Source organism: Geotrypetes seraphini, chromosome 11 (assembly GCF_902459505.1).
Source record: "Geotrypetes seraphini chromosome 11, aGeoSer1.1, whole genome shotgun sequence".
Classification (NCBI taxonomy): Eukaryota; Metazoa; Chordata; class Amphibia; order Gymnophiona; family Dermophiidae; genus Geotrypetes; species Geotrypetes seraphini.
The window spans coordinates 21383790-21407377 of record NC_047094.1 but is presented as its reverse complement, the minus strand read 5'-3'; the positions used below and the strand labels follow the sequence as shown (position 1 = coordinate 21407377).

The 23588-nt window shown below is 45.6% G+C and overlaps 1 protein-coding gene across 1 annotated transcript in view; it reads right to left on the bottom strand.

Moving 5' to 3' along the window:
- Positions 1 to 4190: 4190 nt before the first annotated feature.
- The window catches only part of ADAP1 (ArfGAP with dual PH domains 1), a 113861-nt gene continuing 94463 nt past the window's right edge, over positions 4191 to 23588 (bottom strand). Inside the window, 6 exon segments of the mRNA XM_033914916.1 lie at positions 4191 to 6334; positions 7955 to 8183; positions 9261 to 9332; positions 10685 to 10747; positions 12425 to 12508; positions 21422 to 21568. Coding sequence (XP_033770807.1) covers positions 6306 to 6334; positions 7955 to 8183; positions 9261 to 9332; positions 10685 to 10747; positions 12425 to 12508; positions 21422 to 21568 — 624 coding nt within the window. The 3' untranslated portion in view covers positions 4191 to 6305.

The following is a 23588-nucleotide window of genomic DNA, read 5'->3' as shown; positions in this document are numbered from 1 at the left end:
AGCACGCTACAGGGCTTCAAAGAAGGTTTGGCTAGGTACCTGGAGGACAAAGGGATTGAGGGGTACAGATAGGAGTAGAGGTAAGTTATAGGGAGAGGATTAGAGGCAGTAGAAAAATTAGTCAGGGACACTGTTCAGGCAATTAGGCCTGATGGGCCGTCGCGGGAGAGGACCGCTGGGCAAGATGGACCTCTGGTTTGCCTCAGCGGAGGCAACTTCTTATGTTCTTATGTAGACAAAGTTAAGCTTTAGTTTAGTTTAGCTCCAGATAATGCTGAGACCACTGGTAAGAATGTTCATCAGCCAGGGTCAGCATTAGTGCCATGTCCTTCCCTTCTCCCTACCCAGTTCTGAAGTCTCCCCCCCACCTATATAAATGCAAAGAGATCACCAGCATAGCAGTGATTCCGCTGTTCCTTTGCCCAGTCTGTCCCCTCTGATGCAACTTCCTGTTTCTGCTTGGGCAGATCGCAGCGAAGGAACAGGTCATGGGACGTGTTAAGAGAATTTTTACAGGTGAGAGGGGTTTTGGAATCGGGTGAGGAGAAGGGCAGGGCGTCCCAGCCCACAGGAGCCCTGGAGAAGCTGATTTTTAAATGAAGGAAGGGATGCTGGACGGAAAGGCATTTGGTGGGTGGGGAAATCTGGGGAGGAGACCCCCAGCATGTCTTACAATGGCCCTATCAGAGTACCTCTGAATATTGGTGAATAGGGCACTTTATTCACATAGCAGATGCCGCTATGGGTAAATGCTTTATAATATCTGGCTCTATATTTTATGGCCATGTATGTATTTGTGTAAGCTTTTTTTAATATAATAATAACAGTTTATATACCGCAGTACCGTTAAGTTTTATGCGGTTTACAAAAGATTAATGAAGTACAAGTTGAGAGAACTTAGGGGATGGGAAAACAAGAGGGGGATAGTGTAATAGAACCGTTATAGAGGAGAAAGAGAGGAACGGGTCAGCTGTCTAGATACTTCAGGAATAGATGAGTTTTGAGGCGCTTCCTGAATAGCTCGTAAGTGGTGGGCGAGAGCAGTTGTTCTAGATCTTTACCCCATAAAGCTGCTTGATGTGAGAGAAGGTGTTTTTTTTAGTTTGCAACCTCTAACCGGGGGAGAAACGAAGTGCAAGTGGGAGCTTCTCTTGTGTATGTTGGCTGAGAAGGAGAAGAGGTCAGTTATGTATTTAGGGGCTAGTCCGTAAAGAACTTTAAAGCAGAGGCAGGCGAACTTAAACTTCACAAGAGCTTCCAACGGCAGCCAGTGTAGCTGTTTCTAGTATGGCGTCACCTGGTCAAATTTCTTTAGACCGAAGATAAGTCTGACCGCAGCGTTTTGCATTAATTGTAAGCGTCGCATATTCTTTTGGGAGGTTGCTAAATAGGCGATGTTACAGTAGTCGAGTTGACTCAGTATGAGGGATTGTGAATGCAGAGTTGTCAAAATATGATTTAATGGATTTAAGCTTCCAGAGGGTGAAAAAACCCTTTTTGATTAAGGAGTCTACCTGGTCTTTCATGGTTAGGCATTGATCAAGAGTTACTCCCAATATTTTAATGGTGGGCTGTATAGGGTAGTTAAGTATGTTGATGCCTAGTGGTGTTTTGGTGTCAAGCGGGTGTGGGGAAGCGACAAAAAATTTTGTCTTCTCTGTATTGAGCTTGAGCTTGAAGTCTGTCATCCAGTGGGAAAAGATGATTGTAGTAGGTCATTCCTATTAATTATGGAGTTCTTTTTCTTTATGCTATATTTTTTTATTTCAATTGTAAAGCCGCTGAGAACTGTTGTAAGCTTTGGCGAGATATCATATTTTAATAAACATTGTTTCTAAAGCATCAGACTAAGAAATTATAGACAAGAGTGCTTCTGTCTTCAAATGGTTGATATTTTCCTGACTTTGAAGTAGAGAATGACCCGGGGACAAAGTTTGTCCCTGTCCCCGCAGGTTCCCGTGAGCTTTACCCCCATCCCCACCCTGTCCTTGCAGGCTCTGTCTCCATCCCTGCCCCATTCCCGCAGGCTCCTTTTCCGTCCCCGTGAGCTCTGTCCCCTTCCCCACCCTGTGCCTGCAGACTCTGTCCTCATTTGCCCAAGCCTCGAACACTTACGATTTTTATATTTAAATCTTTTTATTAAAGTATAAAAAGGGACCATATTCTGTACAACTGTGTTTAAATCACAAATAGAGTCTTCCACAACCTTCCCAAAGATTCGATTGCCTGTGTTTTTTCATCATCTGGGGAGGTAATTGGATTGTCTTTCAGGCATGGATGTAGAGGCGAACCTAGCCCCTGTAGTAGATAAATAGGAAAATAAGGATCTATTAAATGCTGGAAATGTTCCTTTGGGAAAAAAAAGTTCCTCGATACCATTGCGATGGATAAATCTGTTGTAGTAACAGTAAGATGCTTGAGCAGCTGGGCACATGATGGAAGGACGTTCCGGCTGGTAGGGGATGGAAAACCTTTCATACGCTGAGAGATTGAAGAAGAGGAGACTTAGAGGGGATATGATAGAGACTTACAAGATCATGAAGGGCTTAGAGAAAGTAGAGAGGGACAGAAAGAGAGAGAGAAAGGGAGACAGAGAGAAAGAGAGAGAGAGAGAGAGAAAGGGAGAGAGACAGAAATAGAGAGAGATAGATAGATAAAGATTGGAGAAACTGGGTCTCTTTTCCCTTAGAGGGGATATGATAGAGACTTACAAGATCTTGAAGGGCATAGAGAGAGTAGAGAGGGACAGATTCTTCAAACTTTCAAAAAATAAAAGAACAAGAGGGCATTTGGAGAAGTTGAAAGGGGACAGATTCAAAACAAACGCTAGGAAGTTCTTCTTTACCCAACATGTGGTAGACACCTGGAATGCGCTTCCAGAGGACGTAATAGGGCAGAGTAAGGTACTGGGGTTCAAGAAAGGATTGGACAATTTCCTGCTGGAAAAGGGGATAGAAGGGTATTAATAGAGGATTACTGCACAGGTCCTGGACCTGTTGGGCCACCGCGTGTGCGGACTGCTGGGCATGATGGACCTCAGGTCTGACCCAGCGGAGGCATTGCTTATGTTCTTATGTTATCAGTAGACAAGACTCTTATTGCCACATCAAAGACAGACAAGACACAAATGGTGTCATTGAACAGTAGTTCATTTAAATCTGAAAGCAGGTTCTGCAGTTATTTTTTTAATCATTTAATTTAGTTGCCAGTTGTCTAAGACGTGTTAAGTTTTTACATATTAATACTAGCTTTTTATAGTTGCTGATCCATCTAGTTGGAACAGCCTGTTTAGGGCTGGTCTCAAGTTTAGAGAATGACACAGGGACAACATTTGTCCCTGTTCCCGTGACCTCTGTTTCCGTCCCAGTTCCTTGGTTAAGCTCCCCAGATGATGAAAAAACACAGGCAATCGAATCTTTGGGAAGGTTGTGGAAGACTCTATTTGTTATCTCCTGGCTACTGGGGGGGATGTTGGTCTGCTTAGCTTTTTGATGATGATGATGTTGTTGATGATGATGATGATGTTGTTTAGTATATGATTCACATTTGTACTATTTGTTTCATTTGTTTTTATCTGCTTGTATTCCAATTATCAATAAAAATTGTTTAAACATAAGCAAAGGGTGGCCCCCTCCCCTCGGGCTGCAACGGTTGCCTCATTTAATATCTTTTGAAAGAGACGGAAGGATTAGTGGAACAGGCTTCTTGCTAGAAGCACATTTCCTCTGCACACTTAAGAGCTTTACACGACAGAAGTTCTGCAGAAGGCATTAAGCCAATGTCGCACGCCGTCCGCCGTGCAGAGAGATGAGCCAAGAGGCAACACACAAATCTGAAACTCAGGATTTGGGTTGTAATTCCCAAAACATTATGAAAGAGCGAGAAATATCAAATGCCGTCGATAAAAAAAATTAGCAAGGAGATGCAGAAAAGAACGATCCTTGTTTGCACAACGAATGATAGCACCGAATTGGCAAGGATGTCCTAGGAATTCTGAACACATTAAAGGCTATTCCGTACCTCTAGGACCCCGATTTTTGAAGTTGCTATGAACGGGTCTCTTAATCTGAGGAGGAGTGTGTGGCACAGGGGTTGGATCTACAGCCTCAGCACCCTGGGGTTGTGGGTTCAAAACCCCGCGCTGCTCCTTGTGACCCTGGGCAAGTCACTCAGTCCTCCATAGCCCCAGGTACGTTAGATAGATTGTGAGCCCACCGGGACAGAGAGGGAAAATGTTTGAGTACCTGATTGTAAAAACCGCTTAGATAACCTTGATAGGCGGTATACAAAATCTTAATAAACTTGAAACTTGTTATCATGCTTCTCATTTGGGTATACGAGCTGTGAATGTAGACACCACCGAGAGTGTCTGGGATGTTTCCTGAAAGCCTCAGGACAAGTTCGTCAATACAGCTTTAATTTTAGCGCAGGGAAAAGTCACGACGAGGCCCGATTTACTAGAGCTTAGATCAAGCCTTAAACGTACCAGGATGGGTCATACAAAGATCTAAATCGATTCTTCTGTGCCCCTCCCCTCCCCCCCATTCCTCAAACCCACTTTCTAACCTTCAGTTCAGAGATAGGAGAGGCACAGGGCCGTATAAAATGTTAACTAATTTAGCATATGCCAAAAGGTACAGCTATAATCGACCAGTCTTAGAAATCGATTTCTCACTCGTACCTTTTCCAGTGGTAGATCAACGTAAGTAACATTCAAGTACACTGAAATTCAGTACAATCATCCCTAGGGCAGGTGCTGTTTGTTCCTATATTTTAAGTGGAATTAGGGGGCCCATGTCTGGCCCATTATCGATATTTTTATCATTTGAACATTCAAGTACAATAAAATTCAGTAAAATCATCTCTAGGGCAGGTGCTGTTTGTTCCTATATTTTAAGTGGAATTAGGGGGCCCATGTCTGGCCCATTATCGATATTTTTATCATTTGAACATTCAAGTACACTGAAATTCAGTACAATCATCCCTAGGGCAGGTGCTGTTTGTTCCTATATTTTAAGTGGAATTAGGGGGCCCATGTCTGGCCCATTATCGATATTTTTATCATTTGAACATTCAAGTACACTGAAATTCAGTACAATCATCCCTAGGGCAGGTGCTGTTTGTTCCTATATTTTAAGTGGAATTAGGGGGCCCATGTCTGGCCCATTATCGATATTTTTATCATTTGAACATTCAAATACACTAAAATTCAGTACAATCATCCCTAGGGCAGGTGCTGTTTGTTCCTATATTTTAAGTGGAATTAGGGGGCTCATGTCTGGCCCATTATCGATATTTTTATCATTTGAACATTCAAGTACACTGAAATTCAGTACAATCATCCCTAGGGCAGGTGCTGTTTGTTCCTATATTTTAAGTGGAATTAGGGGGCCCATGTCTGGCCCGTTATCGATATTTTTATCATTTGAACATTCAAATACACTAAAATTCAGTACAATCATCTCTAGGGCAGGTGCTGTTTGTTCCTATATTTTAAGTGGAATTAGGGGGCCCATGTCTGGCCCATTATCGATATTTTTATCATTTGAACATTCAAATACACTAAAATTCAGTACAATCATCTCTAGGGCAGGTGCTGTTTGTTCCTATATTTTAAGTGGAATTAGGGGGCCCATGTCTGGCCCATTATCGACATTTTTATCATTTGTTTTACCAGTAATGATCACCATGCAATGAACTCTGCCTGCTCTGAAAGCAAGAAATTGTGCAGCTACTTTAAACAGTCACTTCAGCTCTGAAGGACCAACGTCCTGTGACTGACATGAGATTATTGTTTTGAAAAACGCTGAACTCTTAGCCGCCGGGCCTAGTGTTCTGCAATTACCGCCCACGGCTGCGGTGAGAATACTCCATGAAGATTCATCCAAAGCCGATGGAGTAAGTGAGACTGGCATAATACACCGGGTTTTCATTTCCGAACGTGAACAGAAGTAACACTGGTACGAGCTGGCTTGTCAATGGCTGGCGCCACCCACGATGAGCGTCCTAGAAGCACAGACCACCGTGCCCGCAACATGCTCAGCCTCTATGGTAGTCGCCGGGATATTGTAGTGAGGAATTGCCGAACCGTCCATGAAGGTGCTGGCTTCAAAAATCTTCAGTTCCACCGGGAGAGATAGAGCCATGGCATTTGCCACAGAGGCTCAGCAGCTTGGCCACCGTTTTCCCTCTCCCTTTCTTGGCCGTGAGCGATTCTGATCTTGGTGCCTCCTTTAGTTTATTTTTACACTTGAAAGAACGTTTTGTTGCTGTGCAAGTCAAAGTGGCTCCTTGGTTCCAGGCCTTTAGGGTTTATGTTTGAAATGGGCTTCAACTGAAATGAAAAAGGAGACATGATGTTGAAAGACTTGGTTTGATCTTTTTATTTATGTACTAGTCTTTAAGCTCGTTACATTAATGGGTGCTAGAATAGATGTGTCTGTCTGTCTGTCTGTCTGTGTTTCTTTCTCTCTCTCTCACTCCTTGGCCGCTGTCTGTATCCTTCTGTCTCCCCCCCCCTCCCCTGAGCAAAGCTCTCTGCCCCCAGGACACACCTCCCCCCCCCAAAGCAGGCCCCTTTCCCTCTCCCTGTCTCTCCATGGCCTTCTGTCTCCCCCCCCCACCGAGCAAAGCTGTCTGTCCCCAGCACACCTCCTCCTAAAGCAGCCCCCTTTCCCTCTCCCTATCTCTCCATGGCCCCTTCTGTCTCCCCCCCAGCACACCCCTCCCCCCAAAGCAGCCCCCTTTCCCTCTCCCTATCCATGGCCCCTTCTGTCTCCCCCCAGCACACCCCTCCACCCATAGCAGCCCCCTTTCCCTTTCCCCCCTGGCTCCCAGTATTGATTCGCTTCTTACCCTCCAACATCCAGGCATCTTCTGGCCTGCTCCTCCTCACCAAAGCAGCCTGTGATCGTGGTGGCCGGCTTTAGCGAACCTCGCAGGCTGCTTTCCAACTCGGTAGCACGTTCCCTCTGTCGCGATCCCGTGCATCAGAAGGAGCGTGCTACTGAAGCTGGAGAGCGGCCTGCAAGGTTCTTTAAAGCCGGCCACGATCGCAGGCTGCTCTGAAGAGAAGGATCAGCGGCGGCAGCGCCGAGTGAGGGCGGGAGGTGACACGGCGACTCCTTCTTCTGCACGGAGGTGAAGAGCGGCTTGCGAGGTTCGCTACAGCGGCTGGCAAACCTCAGCAGGCCGCTTTGAAGAGGAGCGGGAGGGAGGAGTCGCTGGTGTCTTCTGCACAGTCACGCGCAGGCGCCGTGAGGACTGGCACAGAAGCACACCTCACGGCGCCACCGCTCACGAATTTTCAAGAGCGCATGCGCCTCTAGCATTTTATTATTATTGATTGTCTTTTGTTCTCTAGAAACACCCCCCCCAAAAAAAAAAAAAAAAAAAACCAACCCTCCAGTTTCTTGTTCTGTAAACCGCATTGAACTAGTTATGGTATTGAGGTATAGAAAAATAAAGTTATTATTATTATATTGGTGCCAATGATCAAAAATGTTCACAATGACTGATAACTCCTCCTGGGCATGAAACAAATATTATTACTCTATTACTATTTATTTATCTATGCAAATTTATGTTCTGCACTGTCCTACATGCTCGGCAGATTACAAAAAAATTAACAGAGCTCTTCTATTAAACTGTGCTAGCAGTTTTTAGCGCAGAGAGCCGCGCTGAATGGCCCGTGCTGCTCCCAAATACAACAAAACTTTAATATACATTTAAAACAGTGATACCCCCATATTCGCCCTATTTCAGCCCCTCATCCTGCATTCCTGTAAAACCAGCTGCTTCACCAAAAGCTTTAAAAAAACACCAAACACGTCTTCAACTGCTTTCTAAAAGCGAGTTGCACCGTCATTTGCCACCTTTACTCAATTATTGCCAATGGCGTTCATAAGTTCGCCGCACACTGTAGCTGAGGACCTGGTTGAAAGGCATTTCCCACCTGCGTATTCCTGAGGCAGCATGGGCCGGCTGATAACTTTTTGGAAAGCCCCAATCCAGCTCAGCTGTTCTTCTTCTGATTCACAGGCAAACAGGAACTTCCTCTCAGGAGTTACAATGGTGATTCCGTGCTGCCAGTGAGACCCCTGGGTCATTGGGGGCAGTCCTCCCAGCACCTTATAGCCATGTTCTTTGCTTCCAATAAACACTTCACCCCTGGCAAAGGCATCCTATGAGGAAACACAGCATTGTGTGGTTGCCTTCTAATATAGGGTGAAGACAAAAAGAGGACTCCGCCCACACTCCACCCTTAACCCCTCCCACACTCCACCCATTCCTTGGCCCTCCTTCCCATTCTCTGTACCCTTTTACTGCTTCTCTCTCTCTCCCTTCCTCCACGGGTGCTATCCGTCCTCCTCCACCGGTGCTTCTCTCTCTTTCTCTCCTTCCAACCCCCCCAGCTGATGCCCCTCTCTCTCCTTCCAACCTCCTCTCCTGCTGTTTCTGTTTCTCCCCCCATCCAGCATTACCCTACTCCATGCTGTTTTCTCCTGCTCTCTCTTCTTTCCGTAACGCTTCTCCAGCCCTCCCCCCATGCTGTTTCTCCAGCCCCCCTCCCTTCCTATATGCTGTTTCTCCAGCCCTCAACCACCCCTCACGACCTCTCTAGCTCCCGATTCCCCCAACTTCCTCCTTTCTGGGCCCGGTTGCTGTAATTTAATCTTTGGGCAGCCAACAGCAGCAACAAGGTAAACCTGCCACTGCCTCTCTGTAACAACTTCCTGTTCCCACATAGACGGGACCTGCAGAGAGGTGGCTTCTGGGGCAGGCTGGCAGCTGCAGGTTTACCTCATTGCTGTTGCCAGCTGCCTGAAGATTAAATTATAGCGGTTGGGCCCTGGGAGGAGGTAGGTGGGGGAGTTGGGAGAGCTGGCTAAATTTATTTATTTTTTTGACAGACTCCCTAATTAAAAAAAAAAAAAACAACAAAAACATTCAGGCACTCAGACAGTCTGGTAACTCAACTTCTTGTCTCGCTCCTGTTCCGAGGTAGGCCTTGAAGCCTGGGGTACTAAGCCTGGCTGTGCTTAGTGTTCTTTGCATGGGTCTAATTTTGGTGTACACGAGAAATAGAGGATGGATGGAGATTTAGAACAGCAGCATGCTGGTGGTCGTGCTGTAGTCGCTCAAAAACAGAGCCAGAGGGAGGCGGGGCTAGGGTGGGATTGGGGGCGGGGATGGGTAGAACTGGGCGGGTCTAGGGGGCCAGATTTTACTAAAGTCAAATCTGGTAACCCTACTCTTACCAGAGGATCTTTGAAATACATCAGCCTCCTGTCGTCCATTGTGAACCATCTTTTCTTAAAGCCTTCTGTGTGCTACGATCAAAAGTAACAAATAGTAAGATGAATAAAGAACAGATTTTTAAAAAAATTACAACTTGTTTGTTGTTGTTTTTTTTATTTAAATCTTTTTTTATTGAACCGATACATTGTCAGAAAAAAAACCAAAAAGGAAACCACGTTTACAATAACATCTATCCACCATGGAGGACTGAACTCTTATATCCTCCACGGCTACTACCTAACAACAAGTCCTCCCCTTCCCAGCAGGAACTCCGCCCCCCCTCCTTGACCCTCCGCCCCCCTCCCAAACAGAAAATAAACCAGTGCACAGACGGAGTACAGTTATCCAACAGCTATGGCAGTATACAATTGGAGTCGATTCAATATACGGCTACGACTCGCAGGAGACAAAAACAACTTGTTTAAGGTCAGGCCTAGCCAGAAGGACTGAGCCACAGTGAACGCAATAAGCAATATTTTCATAGTTAAAGGGGCCTTTTTACTAAAGGCACTTAAGGCCCTTCATGCAGGTTTAGCATTAGTATTTTGCCTCTTTGTGCATGCTAACCCACGTGTTATGGATTTTTCAAAAATATTTTCCAGAGGGGGGGTGTCATGCTAATGCAAAGTTAACGAGGAAGCACTTAGCGCATCCTAAATAGGAGGCAGTAAGTGCTCTCATGCAGTGGTGTAATAAGGGGGCTTGGGGGGAGGGGTGGCAGACCGCCCCAGGTGCTGTCATGGAAAGGACGCCGACACCTCTCCTCCTCTCTGCCCCCCCTGCTCTTTCCCCCCTCCCCACCCCTCTAGTTCTTTGCCGGCACGAGCAGCAGCTCCAACCAGCTGCGTGCGCCAGCCTCGGCTCTCTTTCTGATGTCACTTCCTGGTTATGTGACCAGGAAGTGACATCAGAAAAAGAGCCAAAGCTGGCATGAGCAGCTGGTTGGACTTGGGGGGGGGGGAGGCACAGTAGGCTGGATCGGGGAAGAAGCTGGGGGAGGGCAGAGACGAGGGCGGGAGAAGGGGCAGGCGGGGGAGAGGTGCTTGCTGCTGAGTGGTATAGTATGTGGTAACTGTAACACACTACCTGGTTAATACTTCCGGGCCCACTCTCCGCCAATGCCAAGCCCCCTGAGAGGAAAAAAAACAGCTGAAAAATCCAGTAATATACAGAAAGAGGAACGCTGCCACATAACCCCTGAACTCATTCACATGGTAACTTGTTTCCACACATTAACTGCATGTTAACAGCTTAACACCCTTTAGTAAAATGGCCCCTAAGGTAGTCCAATCAAAAAGGTCTCACCTAATCTCTTATTTCCACTAACAATAACAATTCTCAGCTCAAGAGACATTTTTTAGAAATAAATATCGAGGAAACCCACCTTTGGCCCAGTCTTTTCCATGTATCCTTCCCTGGCATAGTTTCTAGTAAGCTTTGGCACCAGCTAGAAGGAGTGAAAAGAAGAAAAAGCCATTGTTAGAGACATAGCAGGAGTGTTCGGTACTACAGTGCCTTGTACTATGAAGCCAGGAGGGGGTGAACATAGGGTTACCAGACGTCTAGATTTCACTGGACGTGTCCGGGGGCCTGGACAGCTTTTCCAAAACCTGGCACTTTATAAGGTTACAAGTTGCACTGTAATGGTTAACATTGCCCTCACCTTCTCTGTCTGTACAGATTTTGGGAAAAGTAGTGCAATGGTTCTCAAACCTTTCTTGGAGGATCACCAGCCAGTAAGGTTTTCAGGACATCTTTAATGAATATGCATGAGAGAGAGCTGCATGCAATGGAGGTTAACAGGCATGCATAATTCTCTCATGCTTGCTAGTTAGGGATATCCTGAAAACCAAACCGGCTGGTGGTCCCCCAGGGCAGGTTTAACAAGCAGTGTGGTAGAGCACATTTTTTGTGAAACATTCTTCAAATTGTGCTGGTCTCTAATCCATTATGAGCATGTGATTCTAGTTTCAAATATCACCAGGGGCCAAACATCAGAACTCCTTCTGAAATGCTGCAATCATAGGTCCTTTGCCAGGTGTCACTCAAGTAAAGACCACACCTCCCTCCTGTCTTGGGAACCATGATAGAGAATGACACGGGGACAAATTGGTCCCCGTCCCCACAGGAACTCAATTTCTCCATCCTATCCCAGCGAGTTTTGTCAATGTCCCTGTCCCATTCCTATAAGCTCTGCACAAGCCTTGAACACTTATGATTTCAAAGTGTTTGAGGCTTAGGTATTGGTGGAATGAGGCATTATGACATCACAATCTGAGCTCTAGAATGTTGCTACTTATGATTTTAAAGCGTTTGAGGCTTCTGCAGATGAGGATGGAGATTGCAGGAATCGGGCAAGAACAGGAAAAGAACTCATGGGAACAGGACGGGAAAATGAGTTCCCGCAGGGACGGAGAAAATTTGTCCCTCGTGTCATTCTCTAAACCATGAGCACGGTCTCTGCAGTATTCAGAACCCCTGCTGACCTGGTGAGTGAAAGAACGAACTTGAGAATCAAACCAGGGTTTGATTTTTTTTTTTTGCAGAGCTGCCAAGGAAAGAACAGTTCTGCCAGAGATGGCATCATTAAGGGTTTCGAATGGATTGTTTCCTGCCTCACCAAGAAATCAGAATTTTCTTTTATAAAGAAAACTCTTCAGGGAGGCTGTGACATCTTGTGATGGGTGCCCTGACACAGGAATCTATATCATCGGAAAGAAAAGTTTCTTTAAACTTTGGTGCCCAGCCCAGATTTATTTGAAGGCAAGAAGCATGATGGGAAAAGCCCTTCGGAGAGCGCAGCGGGAACCAGCAGTATTTGTGCATGTATAGCCCACCTGAACCAAACAGATATCAGCAAGCCTTCTCCTGCCGTGTCTTACCCCACCGGAAAAAGGAAGTTGTGTCAAAGGGGGCGGGCCGAGAGAAGCAACTGTCTGGAGCCACGCTTGCTTGCGACACCTGTACGAATAACTTTGTGCTGAATAGTTGTTCATTCTCAAAATGGCTTCCGAGGAGTGGCCACGTCAAGGAAGGGGAGATCTCAAATCCTTCCTGAATCATGCACTTAGGGAACAGGAATCAGGGAGCGCACTTTCCTAGATAACATTACGAGGACACTCACATCAATATCACCGGCTCCTGGAAACGCCACCTGCAGATAGTGGAACCGCGCAGCTCTCAATGCGTTGAACCAATCCACAATTTCCTGTTATTGAAGGGAACAGAAGAGTGGTCAAACCCCACAAGTTCAGAAGACACAGAGCTTTCTGGGCATTAATCCTACAACAAGACAATCACAGATAGCTCACCGTGGATCGACGCTAGCTAGACTTTGTCCAAGCTTAAGCTTGCCCATTTTGTAGCTGGTTTTCAGGGGTTCTTTTGTCTTATTCTCCTTTCTCATTATTTATTTATGTATCCGGTTCTCCACAATGAGCTCAGAATGGGTTACAGGTTAGCATACATAATAAATGGTCGGACTGGTTACAATTTGCTATACTTATAATACAATGAGTTTATCCTAATTTGACATATTTAGAGGATCTAGTTCAAAATATATTCAGGATACATTTCTATTTTCTTTTTATCATACTATTATTATTATATCTTATCCATGTACCAGTTGATAGTATATCATACTATTATATTATTAATATTATATCATATTAACCCGATACCATTTTATTTCTGATATTTAAACCCTTGTTTTTGGAATAAAAGTTGTGTAGATATGTGTTACAATGGCCATTCTTTCTGTATTTCTCCTTCTGCTGGTCCCCTCTATCTGTGGATATGTGTTCTGTGCATGGATCAGTGTAATGCTTGCAGTGCATCCAGATAATGCATTAAAATGTGTCTGCAAAGGCGAAATGCGCAGTATGAAACACAGCCTTTACGCTTCCCCCTCCCCATTCATGGTTTCGGTAATCGCGATTTCACATATTCGCAATTTTTGGGGGAGGGGGAAAAAGAAAAAAAAAACATTGTTAAGTTTTCCCCCCCGGCATCCCGGCCTTCCCTGGTGGTCTAGCGGGCTTTCGGGGCAGGAGTGATCTTCCTATGCTCCTGCCCCATGCAGATCGCCATTAGGAAAAAGCTGTAGGGAGTTCCCGTCGTAGTCTCGAGAGACTACGGGAACTCACAGCAGCCATTTCCTAATGGCGATCTGCACGGGGCAGGAGCATAGGAAGATCGCTCCTGCCCCGAAAGCCCACTAGACCACCAGGAAGGCCGGGAAGGCGGGAGGGAGGTGGGGGTGGGTCAAAGCCGGATATTCGCGGTTTTTCGCCATTCGAGGTCTGGCTCTGCCCCTATCCCCCGCGAATCCGGAGGGAGAAGTGTACTAATAACCACAAACCTTAAGACCAGAGAAGCCCAAGCTTGAAAAGCAATTTGACTTCAAGATTCGTAGAAGCAGGGCCATGAGAAGTTTCCCTTTGGACACAGGCCATCTTTAGAGCAAAACCTGCATGTTGGGGCTTGTGTTTTTGTTTCATATTAGGAAACTTATAGTCCTTTGTTTAAAAAAAAAAAAAAAAAAGCTTCCAGAAAACTAGTAGACCCTAAGGTATGCAAAGCGTTTTAGCTCGTGCTAAATCAACACGTACACTAACCGCTAATGTGTCCATAGGAAAACATGCACACATTAGCGTGTGATTAGAATGCACCTTAGTAAAAGAGGGGTCTAGTTAATGTTTAAGTTGTTTTTACTAACTGGGACTCCAGGTTTTATGTTGGCTGCAAGAAGCATCTTAAAATGCTTGGAGGATGGAGGACAGCTCTATCCCAAATGCTCCTGGTCCTGATGCTGCTTTGGCTGCTCCTTCCACTGCTAATATTACTTCCCTTTGCTTCCCCCCCTCTTCTCTTGTAGGGAAACCACAGGGAAGGCAGGTGCTTTTCTCCAACTGAAACCTGCTTGAATATTTTTTATTATATTAAAGCAGCAGCAGGGCTAATTCTGGTTAGAAAGAAAGCCCTCACTCCCAGGGTGTGGCCATAGCTGCTGTGCAAGAGAATACTGAAGAGCGACACTGTGTCCTTCACTGAATTTCCTGCAGAGGGAGCTAAGTAGCCATCAGAGCTCCTACAGGAGACATCTCAAACATCCAAAACTGCCTTTTTGCAGCCCATCCCTAGGAACCTTCTGTTGACTTTAGTCAAATTTCACACTCCTTTCCATATTTACTACCTGCTTTATGGAATGGGCTACCTCGCAAAGCCTTAAAAACCACTATGTTTCATCACTTTTTAGGCTATGGCTCCAATGAATGTTAATGGATCTTTCTTTGTGATCTAATTATATAAACCTAATCGAGCTCCTATTTTTAGGAGATGATTCGGTATACAGTGATGCCTTGGAATCCAAACTTAATCCGTTCCAGAACCCAGTTTGAGTTCCAAAACGTTCAAGTTCCAAGACAATTTTTCCCATTGAAAATAATGGAAACTGGATTAATCTGTTCCTGGGTCCCACAAACTCAAATTTTAACAGTAAATACACTGGATTTTAGGGGCAGAAACACACACATACAATGTGCAGGGCGTTCGGATTCCAAAGCAGAGTTCGGATTCTGGGGCAAAATTTACTACAAAAAAAAGTTCGGATTCCAAAACGTTCGAGTTCTAGGGCGTTCAGATTCCGAGGTACAACTATATAAGTCTACGAATTTAGATTAGATTAGACTCTTCCCTCCTGTTCCAGCTATTCCTTTCCAGTCTGTATTTTATTTAGGGATTGTTTTTTTACATGGTCCAGTTTTTGAACAATGGTCCTTTTATCTGTGACTGCTTTGCATATCTCATGTGCCTCATGTCATCCTGTTTTAAGAGAGTTACATTTGAATTTTGTATTTTTATTGTACATCTTTCGTAGAGTCTTCCATGAGTTACTCAAAGAGGTTTAATGGTCTTACATATCAGTGGGCTCAGGAGACAGCCTGTCAGCGGGGACTGTTCAGAGTTAGGTCTTTACACAAGAAGAGTTGGCAGTGAGTAAAGCTACCTTTTGATTAAGATAAGGCACCCAGGGCTAGATTCTCAAAACGTCACAGTAAAAACCAATGGGCTGCCATCACAGCTGCTATTGTAGTGATTTCAAAAAGGCGAGTCATTCTAAAAAAAAAAAACCCAAAAAACAACGCACATGCAAATGAGGTTGGCGGAGAGAAGCGAAGGTTCGCTTAATTTACATGAGATGTGTCGCTGGTGATAGTGATCAGCACATGCACATAATACAACACGAAAGAGGCGTAAATATGCACATGTTCCAGGAAAAGCAATGCCATAAGCATACATATTGCATGTGTGCGTGCCTTATTTGAGCATAATATGTACTCATGTCATAGGTGTACAACACAGGCGGCTGTAGCCGTTGGGCGCTCGTGTCGCAAAAACAGATAGAAACTACTATAATTCATGTAAATCTTGTAATTTGTTTTTAATGTCACATTTTATCAGTTTGGCGAAACGCGTCAGAACCTTGCCGGACCAACGCTGTATGAACATTTAAGTTAAGTTACTTTTGAATTCACTTTTTTGAAGTCACTAAGAAGTTGGACATTTATTTCACTATATGGACACAAAAAATATTTATGAGCGTTCTCAAGAAGCATTTTTAATTACCTTTTACCTCATAATGGTGCAATGATAGATTCTATAAGAAGCTCTTTAGGGGTTTGCTCCCCACATTGAGTTTTTTCATTCCACTCTTGGATTCTGAGCGCCACTCAGGTTTAAAAGGTATTTAAAGTACTTTTGTTTGTTCCTATATTGGTGTTCTTTGCACATTTTATCATGAACCACAGCCAGAAACACATAAGTTACGGCTATAAAATGCGTGCTCAAGACGCATGCTTTTGTCCACCCTTCCCCCACACACACACACCCTCATTAGCCACAGTCAAAACACACACGAGAGATGTGCTTTTCACAGTGCTAGCACAGTACCGGCACCCCCGGGCCAGTCGCTGATTTTTGCTCGCCAAAAGCCGACGCCGCACTTAAAGAATCATTCGTCGATGTTGAAGGAGTGTTTGTTTAAATACTGATGAGCCCATTTGAATGGGAGAATCGGAGACTGCTAGGAAGCTCGGAAAAGACCACAATAAGCCGTTTTGATAATCCTCCCGCTATAATACATGCATATTAAACCAGCTGGAACTGGATTAGCGACCGCGTTAAAGGCAACCTTAAGTTTTGAGAATCTGGCCCTCACTCCTTAGAGCAGTGTTTTCCCATGCTGGTCCTGCGAGGAGACATGATAGAGACTTTTAAAATACTAAAAGGATTTGACAAAATAGAGCAAGAAACATCGTTATTCATATTGTCAAATGTGACTCGGACAAGAGGTCATGGACTGAAACTGAGGGGCACCAGGCCCAGGACAAATATTAGGAAGTTCTGTTTCGCACAACGAGTGGTGGACGCTTGGAATGCTCTCCCTGAGGAGGTCGTGATGGAGACCAACATTCTGGGATTCAAGAGCAAGTTGGATGCACACCTTCTTGCAAATCACATTGGGGGATACGAGTAAACAAGGTTTCTCAGCAGGGAACACCTGGCTTGGCCTCCACGGGTGCGGGTCGCCGGACTGGATGGACCTAGAGTCTGATCCGGCGAAGCCATTTCTTATGTTCTTATGTCCTGGAGTAACCCCCTTGCAAGTCAGGTTTTCAGGGTATCAACAAGGAATACACAGGAGGTTCATTTTCATCTACTTCCTCCACTGCATGTAAATCTTTCTTATCTGAAACTTGCCTCTCTTTCTGTGTGTTTTAGACTTCATTTTTGGACCCAAAAGAGAGGCTGAAACTTTCTCACAGACATTAGGAGGTTATTTTATAAACACATTTTACATCCATTTCTGAATACAGTTCAAACTCCTCTTGCTGACTTACAAGTGCCTTTACTCTGAAGTCCCCCAGTATCGCTCTTCACTTATCTCCCCCCGTGCTCCTCCCCATGAACTCCGTTCATCGGGCAGGCCCCTATTATCTGTACCCTTCTCTTCCACTGCCAACTCCAGACTCCGTCCCTTCTTTCTTGCAGCACCGTAGGCCTAGAACAGAATACGTCATGCTCCATCCCTAGCAGTCGTCAAATCCAAGCTGGTGGGGGCGCCGGCACCCCTCCTCCTCTCCACCCCCGCCTCGTCCCACTCCTCCCCTCGCCATGTGCGCAGCCCTTTCCCTTCCCCACACCTCTAGTTCACTGCCGCGAGCAACAACTGCAACGTGATCCTCGCAACCACGTTGTCTCTCCCACTGACGTCACCTCCGGGCGCCTCCCATAGGAAGTGACGTCAGAGGGAACGCCAACGGGGTCGCAAGGAGGACGTTGAAGTTCTTCTTGCTCGTGGTGGTGAACAACCAGAGGGAAGGAGGAAGGGAAGGGGGGAGGGTGCGCGTGCGGCAGGGGGGATCGGGGAAGGAGGGCAGAGATGAGGGGGAGGGAGGGGTGCCTCTCACCCTTGCTACGCCACTGATAACATGGTGCCTGATAAGCATCTGTTCTACAAAATAGTGGCATAGCCATGGCTACCCCTAGCCTTGAGGGCCTGGTCCTCTCTACTTTGGGCTCTGGCTCTCTCCAAAACTGCAGCAGCAGCCTTGGGGGGCGTGTGCTGGACAAGATGGCTGCGAGTAGCTGGCGTTGAGCATTCATGAAGGCTCAGCGCTGTTAGTTTTTTCTTACCTGGACCGTACAATGGTCAAACGGAAGTCTAAGCTCCGGGTTTTCCCGGAGGAATCTTTGATGGCAGCTGCGGGCCCGATGGACGCTTTCCTCCAGCGTGGGGCTGGAACGAGTCGACCGGAGATTTCTTCGGCTGAGGCGTCTGATCTCTCCCTCGAAGCAACATCCCTGTCTCCGGAGGAGCGGAGTCCTCCGAGTCGCCCGGGGGCGTTAGACCAGCAGATAGAGGTCGGAGCGCCCCAGGGTGTTTCCTCACCAGCGCTACCGAGAGCGGGGAACGTCTCGGAGAGCGGTGAGGGGAAGCCAAGTGAATCATCTGTGCACTTAGAGAAATTGAACCTGCAAATTCCCCAGGATTTTTTGGAACTGAATGCATCTTCAGCAGAGGTAACAGGTAACTTGCTTGCAACAGAGGGTCATGGGTCTGAACTAACTCCCATGCAGAGGCCCAAAGTTTTCACTATGGAAACATTATGGGAAGCAATATCCACTTTGCAACTCTCTTTAGGATCCCAAATGCAGCAACTTACTACAAGATATACAACTGTTGTTTCTGAAAATATGGAATTGAAAAATAGACTATCTAATGTGGAAACAAAAGTGGATGGACATGAGACCAGAATAAAATCTTTGGAATCCCAGGCCTCGGTGTGGGTCAAGGATAGTGGAAATCTTAATTTTAAAGTTGAAATGTTGGAAAACATGACCAGAAGATGTAATCTTCGGATTATAAATTTTCCAAAACTTTCAACTATGTCTCCACAAGATATGTTTAAGAAATACCTGAAAGAGATTTTGAAAGTGCCCGAAACTTCTTACCCACCTCTCACTAAAATATATTACTTGCCAACTAGGACTTTGGGTCAGGAACCAGGCCAGCAGAATTTGTCTGCTGATAGTTTGGACCTAACAAATTTCCTTGAGAGGTCGGATAATGAGCCACCGGCAACTGCGACGCTGCTGGTACAATTTGCTATAGACTCTGACAGAGAATGGATGCTTAAGATGTTTTTTAAGTTTAAGGATATACCATTTATGACAAAAACTGTGAGAATGTATCCTGATGTGTCAAGGTTGACCCAAAAGAGAAGAAAACAGTTTCTCATTTTGAGACCGAGGGTCATACAGTTGGGTGCTACGTTTGTACTCAGATACCCCTGTAAATGTGTGATGGTCTATCAGGGGAATAGACATGTTTATTTTGAACCTCAGCAGTTGATAAAATTTATTTCTGCAAAAGAGCAAATTTAATATTCCTGTGAGAATTGTAGTTACAACCCGCTTAGTTTAATTAGGTTCCTTGCCTTTACTCAATACCATCTGTATTTTCTTAGTAATGTTTGATTGAAACTCAGCTAAATTAGCTTTCTCCCCCTTTATTGAGGTCTAATTTTTCCAATCCAGTATAATTAGAATTTTAAGGAAAATTTTTCCTATTGTACTATACTATTGAATTGTTTATTTTCCTTTTTGCTATTTTATTTATCTTTTTGATTATAATGTTAACAATGGTTGAGACTGGTATTGGAATATTTCTTTGAATTGACTGTTTATTATGTCAAGTTATAAAATTAAATAAAGATTTAAAAAAAAAAAAAAAAAACAACTGCAGCAGCCTTGAATGGTTTGCAGGAATGCCCAAGTCCTGTCAGTCGAAGAAATCCACTACTTGTACCTCCTTCCCCCACCCCCCAAGTGCTGCAAGGGAAGCCCCGATCAGCTGAATGGAACCGGGAGAGCAGGGGGCAGGAGGGAAGGAAGGAGCAGAGGAAGCATATTTAGCTGTGCGGCACTGGAGAGTAGATCAGGCTCAGCTGATCGCTCCAATGCCGCGTCAGCTGATTGAGGCTCCAGAGATGTGATCAGCTGAACCAGCAGAGGAAGCCCCGATCACTTGGGCTACACCAGGAGAGCAGAGCTGGGTCAGCTGATTGTGGCTCTGATGCTGACAGAGTGGCATAAAGTCCACAGAGGACGGCAGTAGCCAAATGAAGCCGGCCGACTGCTGTAAAAGCCAATTGATTTCCCGTGGCCAAAAATTAGTTTCAAGTTTAATAAAATTTTGATATACCACCTTATCATTTATTTCAAGGTGGTTATACATTTTAAAATAGGACAGAAAGGGATAATATAATTTAACATAACTTTAACAAAATAAACATACACGATTAGATAAAAACAATGACATACACGACTGGACAAATGGATACAAGTGGAAAAGAAGGGGAGAACTACAATGATGAAAGAAAAGTAAAATATTAAAGGTATAAACAAAAGGGTGGGGTTAAAAACAAGTAAGTGCACTAAATTTTCTATTTCAGTTTTAATGTCAACAGTCAAAAAACCCCAAAAGAAGTGGCTTATTCCACACGTTCACAAGGCTTCACACATAGTAATGCTGCAAGTTTCAAGTGTCGGTGGTTTAATGGACAGACCAAATGCTACAGGTTTTCTAAGGCAGCAGCCGCGAAACACGTCAGAACCCAGAGAGTGACAAAATTTACAACTTTCATAGATAAGTGGGTTATTTTGAATTTCAAGTGGGTCTTTCTATGTTTTCGCACATTTAAAACACCAGTGTGATGATTATGAGCTGAGATTCAGGCGTTCAAACACCCGGGCTTTCTCTGATGTCAGAGAAAGGGCGGGACCACCGGAAGAGGAAGCAGCGCAGACGCAGGGCTCACAGAAGGGCCGGGACCGCCGGAAGAGGAAGCATTTCAGAGCAGGGCTCACAGAAGGTCCAGGACCGCCGGCAGAGGAAGCAGCAGGAGAACTGTAGGAGCTTCTCCATGATGGGGGGGGGAGGCTGTGGGGGTGCGAGCGGTCCTTCGGGGTGGGGGTGCGAGCGGTCCTGCGGGGGGGGTGAATCGGACATCGGGGGGGTGGTGCGAGCGGTCCTGCGGGGTGAATCGGACGTCGGGGGGGGGGGGGCATCAGGCTTTCAGGGTGGGGACAGGACTTCAACGGGGAGAGGAGAGTCGGGGCGGCCCAGAGGAGAGTCAGGGCGGGCGAAAGGAGAGTCGGGGTGGCCAGAGGAGAGTCAGGGCGGGCGGCGACGGGAGAGTCAGGGCAGCATGCGCGGTATATAAAAATTTCTTTACATAAATTACAGTTTCCCGCGCGCTATACCCGTGTGCGCGTTTTACACGGGTGCGCGGTATATGAGTGAAAATACGGTACTATGTCTGAAGCCTTGTGAACATGTGATATAAGCTACTTCTTTTGTGTGTGGGGGGGGAGGGGTTACTGTTTGCACTATTTTTCAAGTTGGCATATTGTCATAAGATCACATTTTTCCCTGTGTGTGTGGGTATCCTTCAGTTTTAATGTCTACATTAATAAAATGACCCATTCCAGTTCCTGTTTCCGCCCCCCTCCCCCCCTGGCCGCACACCATTCTGCAACACCTCCCTGTCCTCACCTTGCCATCTTCGTGGTAGACGAAAATATTCCTTGTGCTGTTGTCTTTCAAGTAAGTGATTTGCAGACCATTTGGGTTTCCTATTTTCTTGGGTTGAAAAGTCGCGTTTAAATGCTCTATCTTCATAATTGCTTTGGGTTCTCTCGCCTGTAAAACACATGTGGATGACTAAAAGCATTTCACTTAAAGGAAGAGAAAAAAAAAAATTCTTGGCTTTTTAAGCTTTCCTCCAGAATCTTTCCCTTCTAATTACGCCAATGCTTCAGCGCTACGTGCTTTTACAGACAAAGTTTCTAAGAGTACTTTAAGGCTGGGTTATACTTCAGGTAAATGTGGCAGCACTTGGGGGATAATGGCTTAGGGCAGGGGTAGGCAATTCCGCTCCTCGAAAGCCAGAGCCAGGTCAGGTTTTCAGGATATCCACAATGAAGATGTACAAGATGCGCTGCCTCCTTGAGATGCAAATCCGTCTCATGCACATTCATTGTGGATATCCTGAAAACCTGACCTGGCTCCGGCTCTCGCGGACCAGAATTGCCTACCCCTGGCTTAGGGAGATGTTCAGATTTTGTGTATCAGCCGGGTGAATGTCGTCCTCGGAGGTAGATGAGGCATTTTATATGCTGGGAAATGAGCGTCTCATACTTTCATCACACAGGCTCAATTTAATGCAGGACTTTCTTCTTTTTTTTTTTTTACAGATATACAGCAGGTAATTTAAGTAGGGTTACCAGATTTTCCGTTTGAAAAATCTGGGCCCCTAGGCCCACACCCAGGCCCACCCAGTTCCACCCATCCCTACCCCATTACGCTCCAGTCCCGCCCCAATCCCACCCTAGCCCCGCCCTCCGATGCATGTTTCAGATGCACTCCTGCCCGACAGCAATTTGTTCCAAGTTTTTCAAAATCCGGACAAAGTGCCGGGTTTTGAAAAGCCGTCCGGGAAAATCAGGACGTCTGGTAACCCTACCTTTAAGGCCCTTGGATACTGAGCGCAAAATCCTATTCTGTGCCGGCACCTGGTTACTAGTACTGGGTGCCTAAAATCGATGGGCTTCTGGTCAGTTAGATCAGTGGTTCCCAACCCTGTCTTGGAGGACCACCAGGCCGGTCGGATGTTTGGGATAGCCCTAATGAATATACATGGAGAGATTTGCATATAATGGAGGTGTCCGGCATGCAAATCTTCCCCATGCATATTCATTAGGGCCTTCCTGAAAACCCGAACGGCCTGGTGGTCAAGTTCAAGTTCAAGTTCACTTTATTTTATTTTTGATGAATCGCCTATTTAAAACATTCTAAGCGATGTACAGTTAAAAACAGATTATAAGGGAACACATAGTCATATTAGTAGTACATTAATAACAGCTAAATAAATATTTGTTAAATAATTACATAAAACAGAAAAGATCCCTATATATAATGTTAAAAACAAACATGAAAAGAGGGAAAGGGGGGAAAAGTTACAAATTTTGTCCTCCAGGACAAGGTTGGGAACCACTGAGTTAGAGCAGCTGTTCAACGCTAACCAATCATTTTCAATGGCAATTAACTGGTTATCACCGCTGAAAACAACCATTTCAGTGTTGAACTCATTCTCAACATTTGGCCAGTTAACTGCTCTGGGTGAGTCTCTTGATGAAAAGGCAGCTAACAAGTAAGTATCTGGTGATATTCAGAACTTAACCAGCCAGGTGAACTATATAAACAGGACCACACAGAAGTCAGTTCCATCTTTATGCGGTAGCCCATGGCTAGTAAAATGCTGAGCATCGCACTTAACCAGCTACGTGAAATTCAATGCATGGACATGGCCTGGCATTGAATTTCCGGATTTAGCATTGGTCGGTGGCAATGGCATAGCGAGGGAGGTTGGCACCTGAGGCAGCGGCGCCTGGCATCGCTGCGACATGCGCTCCCCCCACTCTTCCTCCCCACTTGGGTGCCTCTCACTCTTTTCCGTCACTCGGGCACCTCCCCCTGCCCATGGCATATCCCTTGAAATGTTCACCGGCGCCAGCAGCAACTTTCCGCGACCAGAATGTGATGGGAGATAGGAGTTGACGCCAGCATGAGAAGCAAGTAGAATAGGCTGCCCCCGCCGATGAACATTTAAAGAGATATGCGGGAAGGGGGCAGAGAGGAGAAGAGGAGCTGGGGCCCCCCA